Source organism: Anopheles coluzzii, chromosome 3, assembly GCF_943734685.1.
Source record: "Anopheles coluzzii chromosome 3, AcolN3, whole genome shotgun sequence".
In the NCBI taxonomy this organism is placed as follows: domain Eukaryota; kingdom Metazoa; phylum Arthropoda; class Insecta; order Diptera; family Culicidae; genus Anopheles; species Anopheles coluzzii.
In genome coordinates, this window is record NC_064671.1 from 32,092,280 (window position 1) to 32,111,162 (window position 18,883).

At 48.6% G+C, this 18,883-nt stretch overlaps 1 protein-coding gene across 3 annotated transcripts in view; it reads left to right on the forward strand.

Moving 5' to 3' along the window:
- LOC120955552 (nuclear hormone receptor FTZ-F1 beta) overlaps positions 1 to 18,484 on the forward strand; it is a 40,267-nt gene extending 21,783 nt beyond the window's left edge. For 2 of the 3 annotated variants that reach the window (XM_049609802.1, XM_040376525.2), the window contains exons 3-9: positions 9,700 to 11,435; positions 11,526 to 11,737; positions 11,813 to 12,195; positions 13,621 to 13,857; positions 13,922 to 14,071; positions 14,154 to 14,411; positions 14,487 to 18,484. In XM_049609802.1, the coding sequence (XP_049465759.1) occupies positions 9,922 to 11,435; positions 11,526 to 11,737; positions 11,813 to 12,195; positions 13,621 to 13,857; positions 13,922 to 14,071; positions 14,154 to 14,411; positions 14,487 to 14,576 (2,844 nt within the window). In that variant the 5' untranslated portion in view covers positions 9,700 to 9,921 and the 3' untranslated portion in view covers positions 14,577 to 18,484. Of the gene's footprint in view, positions 1 to 9,077; positions 9,192 to 9,699; positions 11,436 to 11,525; positions 11,738 to 11,812; positions 12,196 to 13,620; positions 13,858 to 13,921; positions 14,072 to 14,153; positions 14,412 to 14,486 lie in introns of those variants that run through there. The other variant, XM_049609803.1, reaches the window with a different exon arrangement.
- Positions 18,485 to 18,883: the final 399 nt, after the last annotated feature.

The following is an 18,883-nucleotide window of genomic DNA, read 5'->3' on the forward strand; positions in this document are numbered from 1 at the left end:
ATCGATACACACGCGGGGAGTCTCGAGCGTTGCTGCGGTGCACTGGAGAACAGGGTGGACGGGAAGCCTACCCACATTGACAAACATGTACACCTTCAACTCCTCCAACACCTTCGGGAGCTTCGTCGCATTTAGAAGAGCCTACTTTAAACCGGGAAATAGAATGGTTCGAGGTTTTTGCGCTGCTTCATCCAATCCCCAAGCAACTCCACCGGTACGTTGGTGTTAAAGAATGGATGAAGGATTGCTCCGGTCTGGTCCCGGCTGGATGGGAAATACAACTACAAAAAGAATAAAGCCCAGGAATGTTGGGACGTTTGGAATGTCATTTGGCCCCGAAAAAGATTTCCTGAAGGCAACGGAGTCTCTATCTGGCTATGTTTTTCTGTGGTGGACTTCAGGCGTTTCTTTTCCGATGTCGTTGGCATTTTAAGCCTGTCCAAAACGGGTGCAGAAACCACTGGCAAGGGGTAGTGAAGATAGGATCCATCCATCTCATCAATAAATCAACTGCCGTGGAATGACAAACAAGCAATAAAACTGCAATATTGGAAAGCTTGTTCGTTCTATCGGTTCTTGAAGTCAACAGTGAGTGGCTTTAAACTAAGAGCTGTAAACTCAGAGCTCGATCTTTTGGCAAACCGTGCCAAAGAGCTTGCACATTTGCAGGTGGCAAAAGGCCTATCTTTCATCACCCCCTTCATCGCCATCCAAAGTCCCCACCACTTGGTGCCAAATTAGCACCGAGACCTGCCAGCGCAAGGTCATCCGTAATGCTGGCGGTGCGGCGCGCGTCACTGCGTCGTCACGGTGTCGCGTTTCGCTTCGGCTTGGCGTAAAATTAAAACTTCACAGAGTTCTGAAAGACCCCATGATGTGTGTGGGACGCGTGGTGCTGAAGACGGCTAAAGGTACGGGTCCGTGCAGTTGGTCCGTTGGTCCGTCCACACACACAATATCTCCGTTAGGTTTGGTTTTGAAGGTCAGCGCTAAACTACCGGCGCACGGCGCTTTCGTCATACACAGACACACACACAGAGAGACAACAGGCGGCTGTTGCAAACCCGTTGTACATGGTGGCAGGTCACGGTTGACCACCACTGCGCCTCTCATTCCTCTCTCCCAAAAGGGCCCCAAGACCTGCAGGTGGTGGTTTGGAGGTGTGACGAAGACAGTGCCAGCGGTTAATGGTTTAATGTACTCTAATGCCTGCCTGTGTGTGCGTGTGGGAAGGGGATGTCCTTGGAGCCGCTCCTTAATCGTCCGAAGCGGTTTGTGTGTCATTAGTGACGGATTAGCGTTGTTCGAGGGTGGTGGTCGTTGGTCGTTGTGCACAAAAAAGCGACAGAAATACCGCAACCGGTCTCATACGTACCGGGGGAATGGGTGTCCATTTGCACTTGCAGTCGCTTGGCATTCTTGGCTCTCGCTGTTTCTTTCGCTCCTCTTTCTACTTCAACCGCACAGGCGGCACAGACAGTGCACCGAGGTCTGCCAAATATCTGGACGCCCCAATGCACCAGACGGTCGTCGGCTGCAACATTGTGTGTGCCGTGTCTGCCGTGGTGCCACTTGTTGTCCCACACGCTGGCCGTGATCCAACCAACTACGAGACTTACTTCTGTCCTAGCAAATACCCCAACTCGTGGCAAAAATCGTGCCCCTGATATCCGATAGCATTATTACCAGCATTCCAATAAATTTCCTTCCCGTTTAGCACACGCCCTCGAACACGCCCGAACTCCGCCTGATCTGCTGGGAATATTGTCGCCTTTGAAGCGGTTCGAAAGTTATGATACAGTTTGGTCATAAACGCAAGAATAGAAAACGCGCGCCCTACACACACATATATATATGGTTTTATTGCATCCTTTCCTCGGCGGGATGATGTCGTTCAACGTAGGTCGTTGGCTTGTGGACGCACACCATCATTATCCGGTTCTTTACAGTTGGAAAAAACAAGACATTCAACAAACGCCCCCCATGTGTGACAACTTTACGATATATAAGAGCACGGTGTGTAAAACTCGTTGAAAAGATAAAAGCTAATTGGTGGAAAATCGCGAACGGACCAAACGTTTCCATGCAAAATTCCGTCCCACGCATACCGGGGGTCGGGGTCGTCCAGTCGTGCAACGAACAGACGAAATAAAATACTTCCAAACCCCCTCCCGTTTGGTGAGAAACGTTACCAGCGAGCGCCAGCGCGTGGGCAATCGGCCGTTGGATTTGGAGCATCTTTTTATGCTTCTTAGAGCGGAGAGTCGCGGGAGATGAGACTGGGCGCTGTATGGCGCACTGTCACCGGCAAGGTCATCGCCGGCGAACATTTTTTGATGGAGCAATGACCAATTATCGCTTTAGTTATGGTCGCCTCGCGCTCGAGATGCACTCTCCGTGGTCGTCCGCCGTACTTGGGACAGCATCGTAAATGTAGTTTTGTGTGATGATGATCTCTTAAACTTGCCGTACGGTTTGATGGGACGGGAAATTAATTTATGTCATTGCGGGCTCTGTGAACTGTAAAGTGCAGCGTGGTCAAGCGTGTGATGTGGTACAGTTGGAAGCGTTGTTGGGAGTTGCAGAGTTGCTTCAATATCTCCAAACAAAATTGTAGTTGAAGGTAGTTGAGGAGGGAACTCCTGATCATTTGAGATCATTGAATAGATCTCATAGTTGTGAGCATTAATTACATTTAAATATAGTCCTGATTGATCAATTCTTTTATTATTCTTATGATGTAGATTCATCTACATTAGGTAGTTGAAGAGGGAACTCCGGATCACTTAAGATCATTGAATAGATCTCATAGTTTTGATAATTATTAACATTTCAAAATAATCGTGATTGATCTATTTCTTTATTATTCTTGTTGATGATACCAGTAACAGTAATTACTATTTATTTCATTCCTACAATTGAAATGTTACTGATGTACAAACAAATGTTCTGTTCCATAGAATAAATGGAGACTTTTTGATTTTAACATAGAACAGACAGAAAACAGATAACGGAAACTGCATTTTTTCTATTGATTTCAATGACTTGACATTTTAGGACATTTTATGTGATTCAACTAGAAAAACTATTGAAGAATGAATATCTTTAATTCCTTCTAATCCTCTTCTATTTGGCGTAACGTCCTACGCGGACATGCCGATCTATACAGGCTTTTGAGACTTAATTCATTCCCATGCAGCCGGATAGTTAATCCTTGATACGGGGGGACGGTCCATTCTAGATTTGAACCTATGACGGACATGTTATTGAGTCGTTTGAGTTGACGACCATGGTACTGCCCCGGTCTATATACTTCTACTACTGGGCGCAAAATCATTAAAGTTTGGGACCATATTAATCTCCAACGAAATCCAATTCCCGTTCAATTCCAGTACTTTCCTGCAAATGCCTTTGTTATCCATATTTCCTTGTATAAACTACATCTTTGAAATGTAAAATTACATCTATATTATTTCAGAATTCATTAGGTATCTGAGTTTATAACTGGCAATGCTTCTTTACTTACAACAATAGGAAGAACACATAAGATCACGTCCATATTACATAATGCCCAAAGTGATTTAACAGCTTTATTTAACATCACACCCAACCCTTGTCATCTGGGCGTTTACAGAATGGTAAAACACGCACGCAATCTGCTTAATCTTGAGGTCAAAGATTACATTTCTACCAGCTCTCTAGTCGGCCATTCCCAATGTTCCGATGTCCAGCCAGCCCGCCCTGGGGGCCTCCATGCGCCTACCGATCCGATGAAGAATATTTAACAGATGGCGCGTTTGAGGAATCAATCATAACCACCGCTCTGTCTTGTGCTGGCCGTTTTCTAGCCACACCGTTTCGATTGTGATTGTCTAATGGGACGGGAGTGTGTGTATGTGTGTGACAGACCTAGAGTGCTCCCCAACATCCCAACAAGATGAAGTTCAAGCAGCTTGGTTTCTATTAGGAAAAAGAAATGGTTCTTTCTCCTTTTTTCTCAGGGGTTTTCGACTGCTTCTTCAACCACAGAGAGCGCGATAATGAGGTCTCCGACGCTCTCTCTCTGTCCAATGATCGTGTCGCACCCCAGTTCGTGTGCGGGGTTGAACTTTGAGATCGCGAAGCGATCGCCGATCGCATGATGAGTCGGCGAGAGTAAGAAAAGTACTCATGTTTTGACAGGGCCTGTCGCGAGCAATGGGGAGAGGACAAGTATGGAGCTGTGTTACTGCTGCCACCGCTGCACTTTGTTCCGTGGCGTAGGCGTAGGCACTGCTTCGTTTGGTTATGGGTAAACGCCCGTTGACGTCACATAAAACAAAACGACCAAACACTCCGAACCGACCTGGGGCCCCAAACGATCGATGGTGCAATGCGGTTTGGGAAAATCATGCGACGGGAGGGTTGAATCAGGGTGAAAACAACACACAAACACACACACACACACACACTGGCGTGCATACAAAATGCATCCAACGCGTTTAATGTGTATGTGTGTGTATGTGTATGCCTGCCAGACGGCGACGTTGACCTCTTCCGTGTTTCCACCAACAACGGGTGGCGGTGGCACGGGCATCATGCTGCGGTGCATCATCGTTCGCGGGCGCGTGTGTTTTTCCGCCCATCACTCGCTTTCTCCCCAATTGGTGTGTGCATTTGGGGGGGGGGGGAGTGTAGGTTTGCCGCGGGATCTATGTCTGGGTCGTCGGAGTGTGCAATATTCCACCCAGCCGAGGACGGCTGGGACATCAACGACGACGTCAGCGCAGAGTGCCGTGTGGAGGTGATAAAAAGAGATACAGCAAAAGGTAAACGAACCTGCTGGGCTGGGTATCCTAATCCCGCTCTTGTTCTCTCTCTCTCTTTCTCTCTCTTTGATTTTGACTCTCTCTTTTCACACCTTCGTTTGGTCTAATGGTCGTGGCACTAGCGTGCATGCTAACTTTAAACTATCATTTCAACCACAATTCTCTCTCTCTCTCGGTGTCTCTCTCTCTGTCCTGCTCTCTCTTGGCTAGCTCGGCTCCATCGATTCAGACAACAATGGCCAGCAGCGGGCCCGTATGCACATCTCCCCGAAGTGCACTCGAAATGCACCCAAACGCCCCAAACACGCTTCGCCCGTCTGCCGTGTTGGCGATTGCGGGGTTCGTCGTTTCCTGCTCGTTTTTCTTTTTTTTTTTAGTGCCGTCCGTTTTCTTCCTTTTCCCTTTGGGTTTATTGATTTTTGTTTTTGTCTAGTCGCCGTAGAACGTAAAGGTCTCCACTAGACACACACACACACACAGCTAGACGTCAGAAAAAGGGTAGTGGAAAGATGCAAACCCGTTTGACTTTTGACACAAACGCTGTCACTCGCTGGGGAGAAAGAGAGAGAGAGAGAGAGTGTGTGTGTGTATCATCAACCGTGGCCGAGATGGTTGCATTAATAATCGGTTGGCTGTCGCCTACTACTCCTCCTCCTCTTTCCCTTCAACTTTTCTACCTTTCTAACAGTAGGTAACAAGTTTTACCGCCACCATACCAAACCCAAAAACCGATCGAGATACAGAGTTTTGCAGGGTTTCTCATAGTTGTGAGACACTTCCTTCACTCTTTCTGATGGGAAGTGAACTTAATATGTTGGAAATTGGACTTATTGCACTCTTTTTGGAAAGGCACCTATTGGAAATTTGACATTCCTATTGCATTTATCCCGCAAGGGTTCTGTAGAGTCCAATTCCCATTACATTTAGTTCCATTCACGTAAGAAAGAGTCAATAAAGTGTCCCATTGCTATGAGAACTCCTAGAAAACCCTGTAAGATAAGCGAGTGTAGCAAGTTTTCGGTATCAGTTTTATTTTTGTTTTCATTATTTAAACGTACGTATGAGCTATTTTAGAACAAAAATGTCGCGTAGCAGAAAAAAAGAATGTTCGTGTCCACTTATCTTTATCCTCTTCAGTGTCTCTCTCTCTCTCCCTCTCGTGTTGTATCGCTTCATCCCCTTCTCACACACCCGTCGATTAATCTGATGGATGACAGCTTTTGAAACGGTTTGGTACCGCGCACCGTAGAGCGTTTCCTGCTTCGGCACCAACACACACAACACTCCCCGTTTTGTCTCACTGGTCACTCTCCGGTTGGGTGAACTTTCGGGTGAGGCGGACGGACGGTGGTGGTGGTGGTGTCCGACACCGAAACCTAACGGTTCTTTCGCCCTTTCTTCTGCTTTGTCGCTCTTTCAGCCCGGTCCCCCCCTCCCCGGGCGGACGAGATTTGCCGTGCCCCACTGACGAGAAATGACCTTCCCTTCGCGAGGGAGTGGCATTGAACGCCGCGTCGTCGTCCACTGTCTCTCTCTCTCGCTCTCACCTCCATCCGGGAACCGTTTACAAGGAGGGGAGCAAACGAGACGGACAGTGCAGTGAAGAAGGGTGGCTTTTTTCAGACGCTTTTCAGTGGTGGAGTGCCATGTCTGCCGGTATTTCTACCCCTCTGTGTGTGTGAGTTTCGGTGTGCAGCTTGTGAAGATCGAACGGAGACAAGGGACTGCTGCTGCTGCTGCAATGGCAATGCGAAAATGCGGAAGGCGAAAAACACCCCGAAGATGACCTCGGTGTGGTCTCGGCGAGGGTTTTTTGCATGTTTTTTTTTTTTAATATTCGGTTCCAACACCCCATCCCGTGGGTGTTAAATAAGCAAAAATAAGGTGTTAAATAAGTAAAATAAGCAATAAGATGTTATAATCATTACCCAAATCCCCTGTAAAACGTCACTGTGTCTCGACAGAGGTGTCTGTGTGTGGCCTTGTAGAATGTAAAACAAACAAAAAAACATAAATACTTCGGTCAAGATAACCGCCACAACCCTTTCCCCCTCGCTACTATCGCGCTACTCCGCAAAAGCGTTTTTGGCAAATGTTTCGGTTTCTCCGTTTGGTTGCCCTGCTGTTGTTACTTTTATTCTTTTTCACACTTTTGACAAGTTTATATTTTGCCGACACACACGCCGCGCCACAAAATGAGGTTAAAGCGGAATGGGAAGGAAAGTGGGGTGTCGGGGAGGGGGGTGGGGGGGCTAATATTTCCGCCTTTATCGTGACACCCCTCTGTCTGTGAACTGTGTGTTTGTGGGTGTGTGTGTGTGTGTGTGTGTTGTGCTCATTTTTTGCACAACCCCCGCTCTGCCAAATGACATTAAAGTGGGTGAAAAGAGTTATTTTGGGGGGGGGGGGGGGGTGGGGGTGGGGGAGGTGATAAATAGAAAGAGAGGGAGCGATAATTAGAATCGAGAGTCAAGGGCACAGTGTGTAGATATGCTTGCCAGCTATCGTCGGTCAGCTCTGTTCTGACCAGTTTGGCTGTTTTATGCTACTTTTTATGCTGAAGCAAAGATTTGTAGCTCGTGCCTCTGGAGTAATGAGCTTTCTATTCGTGGACACTCCAACCAGATGGAAGTGTGTGTTTACGGATGTTTTATTAGCCTTTTGTTTGTTTTTGAGCTATTTTTAACCTTTCGACTTGTTACATGTCGATAATCAGTTGCGTCGTTTTTGTTTGTTTGTGTGTATAGTTTGTGTTTATTTACTCTTTTCTGGTTTCTTGGGAGTCCTATTTGTTTTTACTATCTTCCGTTTTTATTTATTCATTATTTATGTAATATTTCTGGTTGTTTTCATGTAAAAGTTGTAAATGTTTACTATTTATTGTTATTAAATTAGTTTTACTCTTGTTATATTCAATCATTCCTATAGTTTTACCTTACTTAAGGATATTTAAGCATCATTTCACTCTACTTTTGAGTTGTATTGTAAACACCGTCTCACTTACATCCAATATTACCTTTTTAATACTCCATTTCCGTATATTCTCTACGAAACATTTTCATCCCAAAAACGACCCCTGCTCCAACAGGGTGAACGCACACAAACACACAGTCATATTCCCGAGGGTTGCGAGTGTATTGCTGCACGGCCGTACACCACTCCCCGGTTAGTTTTACCGTTGGAAAGCCAAGGGCCGACCAAACAACTCCCGACAAAATAATAATAACAACAACAAAAAGAGAGACGAAAAGAAAAGGTGATAAAAAGCATCATCAAACAAAATGAACGAACTCCTCCCCCCCCCCGTACCGAGCACCCACCGGCCTGGTGTGTGACGCGGGAGCTACAACCCTTGTGAGTGTGTGTGCATACAACCCCAATGTTGATGGGGTTGTGTGACAGAGAGAGAGCGAAAAGGGGAGTATTGAGAAGAGAGAGGAAACTGTGAACTCGAAACCAACACATCGACACGACTGCGTGTTTGAAGGGTGTGCTCCAACAGGGGATGAAAGAGAGAGGGATGGGGAGGGTTTTTGTTTGGTAGCAACAAAGACGAGCTCTCCCCATCACACACACACACACTCTCTTTGTCTCTCTCTCCCTCTCTCTCGGTTATCTTTTTCACCCTCTCTGGTGCTTAGCCTACAAAAACAAGCAACACGTAATAGCACACCGATAGCTTCCTGCTTTGAAGATGTCTCTCTCTCTCTCTCTGTCTCTTTCTGTATGTGTGCGTGAGAGTGTGTATTTGGGGAGCATCAGCGATCTGACACAGTGTTTGTGTTAGTGAGCGTTAGATGTGTGACTGTTTCTGTAGTACGCCGTGACGATGGTTTTTTTTTGTGTGGGGGATTAGAGACGGACGCGACGATGATGATTAAAATCTCCTCCCCCCTCTCCCTCCTCCCTGTGTTAATTTTACATGTTCACATACACACAACGGGAAACCATGCGCCTCCTTCGTCTCGGTACCAAACGAACCCCGTTCTCGCTGCGCCTCCATCCGGCCCCATTTCGCTCACCAACACCATAGCAACGCGCAGCACACACACACCAGCGCGCTACGGCGTGCAACACGGGGCGCGATGACGCACATGCAAGGTCGTTGCGTACAAATCCCAACATATCTGAAGGTCGTCGTCGTCGTTGTGTGTCGCTGCTCGCTATAGTGTGTGTAGCTGTTACACTGTCTCTCTGTGCTTCGTGCGTGTGAGTTAACCAGAGAAGTACCGTCGCCTCGCCCGCCCCCCCCCCCTCGCTCAATACAACGTTGTCTTTGTTGTTGCTGGCTGGTTGCTGCTGCTCTTTTCACTTGCGTGCGCACATTCGTTTCGTTAGAGGGAGGGCGAGAACGAGCCAAAAACGGCGGCCCCCGGCTGTGCGGTAATGAGCAATAATCTCTGACAGATTTGTGTGTGTTTTCGCGTTGTGTGAAGGGGAGAGAGAGGGAGGGAAAAGGAGAATGTGGTGGGTAAGGTGTTCAAATGCAACTTGTTTGCATTGGCTCGACCGCCCCAGCCGCAGCAAAATTACACGCTACACCGAGTGCAAAGTGTAAATAAATACGGCACACGGGGCAGGGCAAGAGTGTAGTTCCGGCCTGCTTCTTCTTCTTTTGTCTTCTATCAACGTGTTCAAGTGTCTGTGTCTAGCTGGTGTCCTTGAAGCAGGAAGACGGGCCCCAAAAAGCCAATCCGGGAATGAGTAAACAACAAAAGCCTACTGCGACAAACAAAAAATCATGCGGGCATACTGAACTGTCAACCGGTGGAGAGCACACTCCAGCCAATCCTTTGTTTACATCCGTGTCATCCTCCCAAATGAAGAAGGCAAAAAGAAGCTCCATTAATTAATAACCCTTTTCTTTCTTTTCCTTTTCCTTTTGTTGCAGAAATGATTGTAACCTTCTTCCCGTGTTGTGCCGACTAGGGATGCTGTAGGCGTGCGTGTGTGCCAGCCAGTACAACCAGATCCCGGATACGCTACAATATCCCTTTCTCGCTCGGTTCCAATCCAACACACACACACCCAGGTTCCGGCCGGACGGATCGGGGGGAGGGAAAGGAAACCACAAAGAAAGGTAGAAAAAGAGTAAACCAGCAGCAGACAATCAATGCGCATAATGACATCGACCGAGGTGAACGGTGGTGGTGGCGGTGGCGGTGGCGGTGGCACGACGGGGACCCCGACGGCCCGCGGCAGCAACGTGTCCGTAACGACGATCAACTGCGACGATGGCGGCGGTGGTGGTGGTGGTCCGCTCGAAACCGTTGGGACGGCGTTCAAGCACAACAACAACAATAACAGCCTCAACAATAACAACAACAACAACAACAGCACAGCGGGGACGACAACCACTAGTAGCAGCCTGAACAACAACACACCCGCCACGACGACGACAAGTCCCTCTAGTGGTATCTTTGGAAACGTGGGCGGCGCGATCCGCATCACCGTGCCGAAGATGGAGGAGTCGGACGAATCCGACACGGAGCTGTCGAACATCGAGAAGACAGCGGCAGCGACGCTAACCAACGGTGTCAGCATGCGGGAGGAGCGCAGCGCCAGCAAGAGCCTGCCGCGGCCAATGTCCTGGGAGGGCGAGCTGTCCGAGCCGGAGGAACCGATGCTGGTCGATAATGAAAATTCCAGCTCGAGCTCGAGCGGTGGCGGCAAGCTGACAATCGCACCGATTGATCCGTCCCCGATCGCGATGATAGTGCCGAAGCGGGAGGAGGAACAGCACGACACCGAACGTCCGGCAACGTCCGGGCCGGGCATTACGGAACCGCTTGCACTGACCGCTTCCAACGGGGGCGGTGCCGTCGGGTACAACCTTTCCGCGCACGGTGGTCAGCAGCATGGGGCGGGCACGACGCCGCTCCGGCAGGCGGGCGGGAGCAGCAGTAGCTCGAGCAATTCGCCCCTCCCCGCGAACCGGCTGCTGATCAAGCCGGAAGCGGGCCTTCCGCTGATCAACCCCGGGCTGGCGTACAGCGCAAGCGCGGCCACCGGCATGCCCCTCAAGAAGGGTGGTGGTGGTGGCGGTCTGCCGGATGTGATAAACCTCAAGTACGAGCTGCCACCGGGCGGTGATCCGGGCGGTGGCGGTGGTGGTGGCCTGCCACCCGGTGCCATCCATTCGCCGCTGCTCGTGCGCTCCAAGACGTCGCTGCTGCCCGCCAACCCGAGTCCCGACTCGGCTATCCACTCGGTGTACACGCACAGCTCGCCGAGCCAGTCGCCGCTGACGTCCCGCCATGCCCCGTACACGCCATCGCTCAGCCGGAACAATAGCGATGCGTCGCACAGCAGCTGCTACTCGTACAGCTCCGAGTTTAGTCCGACGCATTCGCCGATCCAGGGGCGGCACAGTATATTTGCCAGTGCGGCGGGGGGTGGTGGAGGTGGTGGAGGGGGGAGTGCATCGTTCAATGGGTCACCGTTGCACCACTCAGTATTATACAAACCGATGCTGGACGGGAGCGAACAGCAGCAGCATCAGCAGCAGCAACAGCAGGCCTTGAAGCAGTTGGCAGCGGCGGCGGCAGCCGCGGCCCAGGAGGAGCCCCTGTACGAGGGGGAACATCTGCCGTCGCCCGGGATATCACGCCAGCAGCTTATCAACAGGTAAGTGCCAGGGGGAGAGTTTTGGAACCATTTAATCCAGATATTTAACGCGCTTTTTTTCTCTCTCTCTCTCCCTCTCCCGCGGTATAGTCCGTGCCCAATCTGTGGCGATAAGATATCCGGCTTCCACTATGGCATTTTCTCGTGCGAGTCGTGCAAGGGCTTCTTCAAGCGTACGGTGCAGAACCGTAAGAACTACGTGTGCCTTAGGGGAGCGGCCTGCCCGGTGACGATAGCGACGCGCAAAAAGTGTCCCGCTTGTCGGTTCGAGAAGTGCCTTCAGAAGGGAATGAAGCTGGAAGGTAGCTAATGCCGGGATGTGCCAACATATTGAAGAATGAGGTTTTGATCGGAATTTGTCTTTGTTTTATTTTTAGCAATTCGTGAGGATCGTACGCGCGGCGGACGCTCGACCTACCAGTGCTCGTACACGCTGCCCGGGCCGATGGGCGGTGCGGGAGGGGCGGGCATGCAGGCAGGCGACTCACCCGGACCGGGACCGTTCCAGTACGGTGGCACGGTACGCTCACCGTACGTGGGAGGCGGTGCCGGCTCGACCGTTGGTGGTGGCCAGCAGATGAAGATGGAACCACCGGACGGTGGTGGTGGTGGTGGTGGAATGATGATGGGTGGCTCGGGAGCGATGAGCAGCGGCATGAGCGGCATGAACGGCACGGGCAGTGGACATGATGGAGCTGCCAGTGGTGGCGGTGGTGGAGGGGGAAATCACATGCAACCAGGCATTCCAGTACTGCTACAGGTAAGTAGGCGTTCCCTAACGTTACAATTAGTGGTGTACTCTCTAGAGCGCACCCACGACTTCGATCCCCGACTCCGGCTATTGTTAGTCCGAATCCGACTCCGCCAAAATCGGATCCACTAGTTCCGCACGGAGTAGTCCGGACTCATTCGGAGTCGTCCGGAAGTCGGTACTGTTCGTAGAAGCAAAAACCTTTGCGAAATCAAATGTCTGATCACAAAAACATTGCCTCGGTCGTCTCCGGTCGACAACGGAGGACCCCGACTCCGGATGACTCCGGATGATGAATCTGGACGACTTCAAACTGCTCCGGTAGTATCCGCACGACTACTGACGACCCTGTACAACTCTGGACGACTACCACTCCGGACGACTGCCGACGACTCTGAATGAATCTGGTCAACTCCGAGCGACTCCGGACGACTCCGGACGACTTCGGGCTACTTCGACCCCGGACGGCTCTGGACGACTCTGACCGACTCTGGAAGACTCCGGACGACTCTGCTCGACTCCGGACGACTCCAGGCTACTTCGACCTCGGAGACTCTGGACGACTCCGGCCGACTCTTGACGACTCCGGACGACTCTGATCGACTCCTAACGACTCTGAATGAATCTGGACGACTTCGGACGACTTCGGAAGACTTTAGACGACTCCGTCTTCGGATGACTCCAGATGATTTCAGACGACTCCACCCGACTCCAGATAACACCGAATGAATCTGAAAGACTCCGGACGACTCTGGACGACTCTGGACGACTCCAGATGACTCCGGACGACTCCAGATGACTCTAGACGACTCCAGATGACTCTAGACGACTCCAGATGACTCTAGACGACTCCAGATGACTCTAGAGACTTTAGACGACTCTATACGACTCTAGAGACTCTAGAGACTCTAGACGACTCTAGAGACTCCAGACGACTTCAGACAACACCGAATGAATCTGCAAGACTTCGGACGACTGCGGACAACTCCGGACAACTGCGGATGACTCCGGACGACTCCGGGCTACTCCGACAAAGGAAGACTCTGGACGACTCCGGCTGAGTCTGGAAAACTTCGGACGACTCTGATCGACTCCGGACGACTCTGAATGAATCTGGACGACTCCGGACGACTTAGGAAGACTCTAGACGACTCCGCCTTCGGACGACTCTGGCCGACTCCAGATAACACCGAATGAATCTGGAAGACTCCGGACGACTCCAGACGACTCCAGACGATTCCAGGTGACTCCGAACGACTCCAGACGACTTCAGACGACTCCGGACGACTCCGGACGACTCCGTACAATACTGGATGACTCCGGATAATGCTGGGCGGAACTACACTTCGGAGCCGGTTCCCAAAACGATCGGAGTCCCGGTTCACTAGTCACAACCAATTACCTAATGGTTCTTGTCTCGGTGTCTCGTTGCAGGAAATCATGGACGTGGAACCACTGTGGCAGTACAACGCACAGGAGCTAGCACGGCTGAACCAACCAGCAACGAACGTGAGCAGCGCAACGATCGCCAACAACCCGATCCTGTCCAGTGCCGGCATCTCGTCCGACAGCAGCCCCGATCTGATCGCGAACCTCTGCAACATTGCCGACCACCGGCTGTACAAGATCGTCAAGTGGTGCAAAAGCTTGCCGCTCTTCAAGCACATTTCCGTACGTATTAGGAATCATTTGCGTTTACTGGATGAAAGATGATGATTTTCTTCCCCTATTTCAGATCGACGACCAGATCTGTCTGCTGATCAACTCCTGGTGTGAGCTGCTGCTGTTTTCCTGCTGCTACCGATCGATCTCGACACCGGGCGAGATCAAAATTTCCCTCGGCAAGTCGATCACGCTCGAGCAGGTGAAAAACAGTGGACTGCAGGTGAGTGAGGGTTTTTGCAAATTGCTTTTATTCTCAGAAAGCACCTTCAATTACTAATCTTCCCTTTTACTCCTTCAATTAGACGTGCATTGAGCGCATGCTGAACCTCACAGACCATCTGCGGCGGTTGCGCGTCGACCGGTACGAGTACGTGGCGATGAAGGTGATCGTACTGCTCTCGTCCGACACGTCCGAGCTGAAGGAGTCGGAAAAGGTGCGAACCAGCCAGGAGAAGGCACTGCAGGCACTGCAGGCGTACACCCTCGCCCACTATCCCAAGTCGCCGGCCAAGTTCGGCGAGCTGCTGCTGCGCATACCGGAGCTGCAGCGCACGTGTCAGGTAGTATAATGCATGCGGTATGGTGCTTCGAATGCATTGCGTTCGCTAATACGTTCGTTCGTTTTTGGCTTTTAGGTTGGCAAAGAAATGCTCACGATTAAACCGAAGGACGGCGAGGAGCCGTCGTTTAATCTGCTAATGGAGTTGCTTCGCGGTGAGCACTAGAAACGACAAGACTTCGCCGCAGCTACGCGCGCCTGCCTCCCGTTCGAGGCGTTCGAGACCCCGGAAATAGTGTGTAGGGGTGCTGGAACACCCCGACGAACAACAAGCTATCCGGGTTGTTTGTGCATTTTGTTTTAAATTGTACAACGCGGATCAAGGTCATCGTCGTAGTAATAGGTAGTAGTAGTAGTAGTAGTAGTAGCAGTAGCGAATGTGTGAGTGTTGCAGCGCAGCAGTTAAGGTGAAAGAAGAATGGTTCGATTTCGCGAGCAGAAAAAGAGCTGTTTTTTACTGCTCGCTTTAGGTAGCTTGTAAACGTTATGTTATTCGTTTTTAACCGTTTTACGTGACCCCTCAACAAGGATGCACGGTTTATAGAGCCGCCCGTTTCGTTTGCATGGCACACAGAAACACTGAACGGAGGACGCGGCATGCTAACCGTTTGTTTTCTAATGGTTGGCCATTTTTATGGTTACGTTCCCTTGCACAATCTGATTAGTTTGCTAGTGTTGCTATTTTTAATGTAGTTATGGAATCTTTACATACACACCCGGCTCCTCCCATTTTAAATGAAACAAAAACACACGCACCGAAATTGTGTGTGTGTGTGTGTCTGTTTCGGTTAATTCCACAACAACCCTCCAATAGTGAATTGTTTGTTTTTTTTTTTTAACATTTTGCAAACATGTGCTTGCTGTTATAACACATATTTGCCTGTTTGTTCGTTATGCTAGATTAAACCTAGAAGTGGGTTTAGCTATGTTTTTTTTTTTTGTAGAATGGTAGTGTGAAGAAGCCTTTCCTTACACAACACCCTTTTAAATTGGGTGTTCCCCAGCACCTTTGACCCGTGGGCGACTGTGTGTACGTGTGCGACGTTGAGGCGATATTTTCCATGGAGCTAATAGTGTAAGTTTTGGGCTAAGAAAAAAATTAACAACAACAACAACAACAAAAACACCACGGTTTCCATATATTACAGTGTAGAATATAACGAGCAAACATTCTAAAAACATTTAAATCGTGAAAAATCGCTAAGCAGATTAGTAAAAGGAAGAAAAAAAGAACAAAAAAGGTAATTCAATTATTTTCGAAAATAAAAAGAGCCAATCTCAGCCTAGCTCTAGCCCTTACTAGGTCTGATATGATCATTCGAATCGATCGAAAATACCACCGAAGTAGAAATGGCCGGCAGGAAGAAAGGAAGCCCACACCGGGTGCGCAAACAGTAGCTGAAAGTGTGTGCCTTGCTTTGCGCATCGAACCTGAAACCGGCTCCCTTTTTGATTAAAAAAAAAAAACAAAGAAGAAGAAGAAGAAGATCTTTTCTCGCGATTCCGGGGCTTATTCCCCTTTTCCCACGAAGGGGCGTAGCGACAGACAGCAGACCGAGAGCGCGTGTATTTATTCAAAAAAAGCGGACGAAAAAGAGCAAGCGTGTAAGTGGTATTTTGGGCAGACGCGTAGCGTAGCTTTTTATTGATTTCTCTCGAAGCGAGGCAGCAGTATCAGCTGTGGAAAATGTTATCAAAAACATACAAACATACACACACACAGGCAGGCAGACAGACACACGTAACATAGGCAAGACAAAAGAAAAGAAAAAAAAACAGAAAGGTAAAAAAATCGAAAATGATAAAACAAGCATCAAATGACTGAAATTTTTAGCAAATAGAGCAATTAATTAAAAACTAGTACGTAAGAAATAAGGTAACATAAGGAGAGGGAGAGAGAGAGAGTGACACATACACACACAAGCTAAAAGGCCACATGTGTCGGCGCGATCGGTTTTCCGTTCTTTTGTCGGTTTCTTCGGTTAGTGGGCAAAAGAATGCGCGAAAGACTGATTGCGCGTAAGCGCTAAAGACGACTGGTGTACATACGAGGACGAGCGATCATTATTATTATTATTATTATTATATAGTTTGTACTGTTTCACAGGCCTTCCTTCCCTTGAATCGTTTCTCGTTTCTTGCTCCCACTCCCCCCGATTGCCGTGGGAAATTGTTCTTTGTTTCTGTGTTTTTAAAATCCCCCCTCCCGTAAGCTGTTTATAGTGGCTAGTTTAACGCTTAAGTGTAGCTTAGTGTGAAAGGTTGAACCGTTGTACGGTGAGGGCGAATTTAAACCGTTCGATTCACGTACCGCTATTATTGCTTCCAGTGTGTTTGTTTGTTTGTTTTTCTTCTAAATATCTTTAATGCAAATAACAGGATTTGTCTCCTGTTTTTTTTTTTGCTCGCCCTCCAATTTTCCAATTTTCATCGGTTGGAATTGTTTCCCTTTCTCTACTGTTCTAGTGCAATACTCGGATGATGAAAATCTGTAACCCCACTTTTCCCTGTTTTTCATCACACCAGCAACCACGTGCTTCTTTCCCTAGATGTAGCTTTGGATGGTTAAGAGAGAAGAGAGAGATAGAGAGATAGAATAAAGAAGAGAGAAAGAGAAAGAGAGAGAGAGAGAGACAGACAGATAGTGCAGTGTAACAAAGCAAATGTCCTTAAGAAGGATAAAAATGGCATTTTTGTTTATGTTTTAATGCGTAGTTCGAAACAAATCCCTCCCTTTCTTTCTACATATTTCGTTCGCTTGTGTGCATTACAAGTTGAACCTTTCAAGCTTCGTTTCCTTGGTTTGTTTTACAGCAACAACAAAACAAAAAAAATAACAAGATTTGTGTAAACGATTTGCCTTTCGAATTAAATGAGGCGTGCGCAAGGGAAGTAAAATTTCATAACATAACAACAAAATGTGATCGATCTAATAATTATAGTAACTTCCCACCCCGCCGCCGCGCCGCCTGCGCCGGGTTACACGTGTAAGACAGTGTTACGTGGCAAAACGTTTGCCAAGCAGATACACGGGAGGAAAGATGGCTTTTTTTTACCTTTGTTTTGGCGTGTAGCATTTAAGACGAACTCCCTCCCTCCCCCCGCCAGTAGGGATTACTGCGTGCGTGAATAAGTGTGTTTATTTTATTATTTTTTTTGTGGTGTCTGAACTACCCTACAAAAGGGAGGACAGAGTTTGTTTATTACCGTTGTTTTCTATTTTCAATTCTTTATACGCCTCTTTTTGTTTTAAACGGATAATTCGGTCGATTGCGCACTTACGCTACCGGATGAGCAGAATATTGAGCGCAAAAGCGGCAGTCAAGTGCGCAGGCATTGTGTGCGCACAAAGCATGGAGCAGAAAATTATATAGCAAATTATACCAGCTACTTATATACATATATATATATATATATACACATCTAATGCAAATATTGATAGATGCAAATTTACTGTTTAAAGTCGGAATCAAACAACGTGCGATCGTGTGTGTAACCCGCTGTTGCGTATGCCTGTTTATAGTAGACCAATGTTGGGTACGGAGTGGTTTGGCGGGTTGGAAGTGCACCAGTATTTGAGATGAGGTGACGCTCTTCCGTTAGTCTCGGTTTCCTTCCCCCAACTGCAACTGTTGCGGTTTTGCAGCTGTGAAACAAATCATGCTCGAAGAGATATGGTTAGTGTGTGTGTTAGTTGTGTGTTTGCTTGCAAGAGGACGAAGGGCGCGAATTTTTTGTACTTAAAACCCTTATAATTAATGTTGATAAAAGAGTCTTTGGTTCTTTGTTCTTTGGTTTGTTTGTATTCCAAACCCTGGTGCAGATTATTATTGGCACTTACTGTGTAATGGAGCATGATAGGTCGGACAAAGACATTTTGTTCGGAAGAAAAAGTGTTTTTTTCGTTCTTCCTCTTTTTTCTCATAACACACGGGTTGGGCAAAGTGAAGAGAGTTATCGGAAGGTAGCAGTAAAGCTACAACAACAACAGCAGCAACAACACACACACACGCACGTGACAGGCAAAAGTGCGATGGAAGCGAATTTTTGAATAAAATTATACTTTATAATGTATCCTGGTTGTGGGGTTGTTGAATTGTTTCGAAAGAAATGTATCGCATTTTGCTCAGTATTAAACGCTTAAACAAGGAAACCACCACAGCAGCAGCACGGCAGTAACAACAGCGACAGCATCGGCGCAGACGACGAGGTGCCCCCGCCATCTCTGGATGAGATTGCCAGCGCCATCAAGCAGCTTAAGAGCAATAAGTCTGCCGGCAGCGATGGAATGGCGGCCGAGCTCTTCAAGATGGGGTCGGAGAGGCTTGCCGTCGAAATGCATCAGCAGATCGTGAAAGTCTCGAGGGAGCAGGAGGAACTACCGGAGGAGTGGAAGCTGGGTGTTATTCACCCAGTCTACAAACAGGGCGACAGGCTGGATTGCTCGAATTTCTGAGCCATCACAGTCCTGAA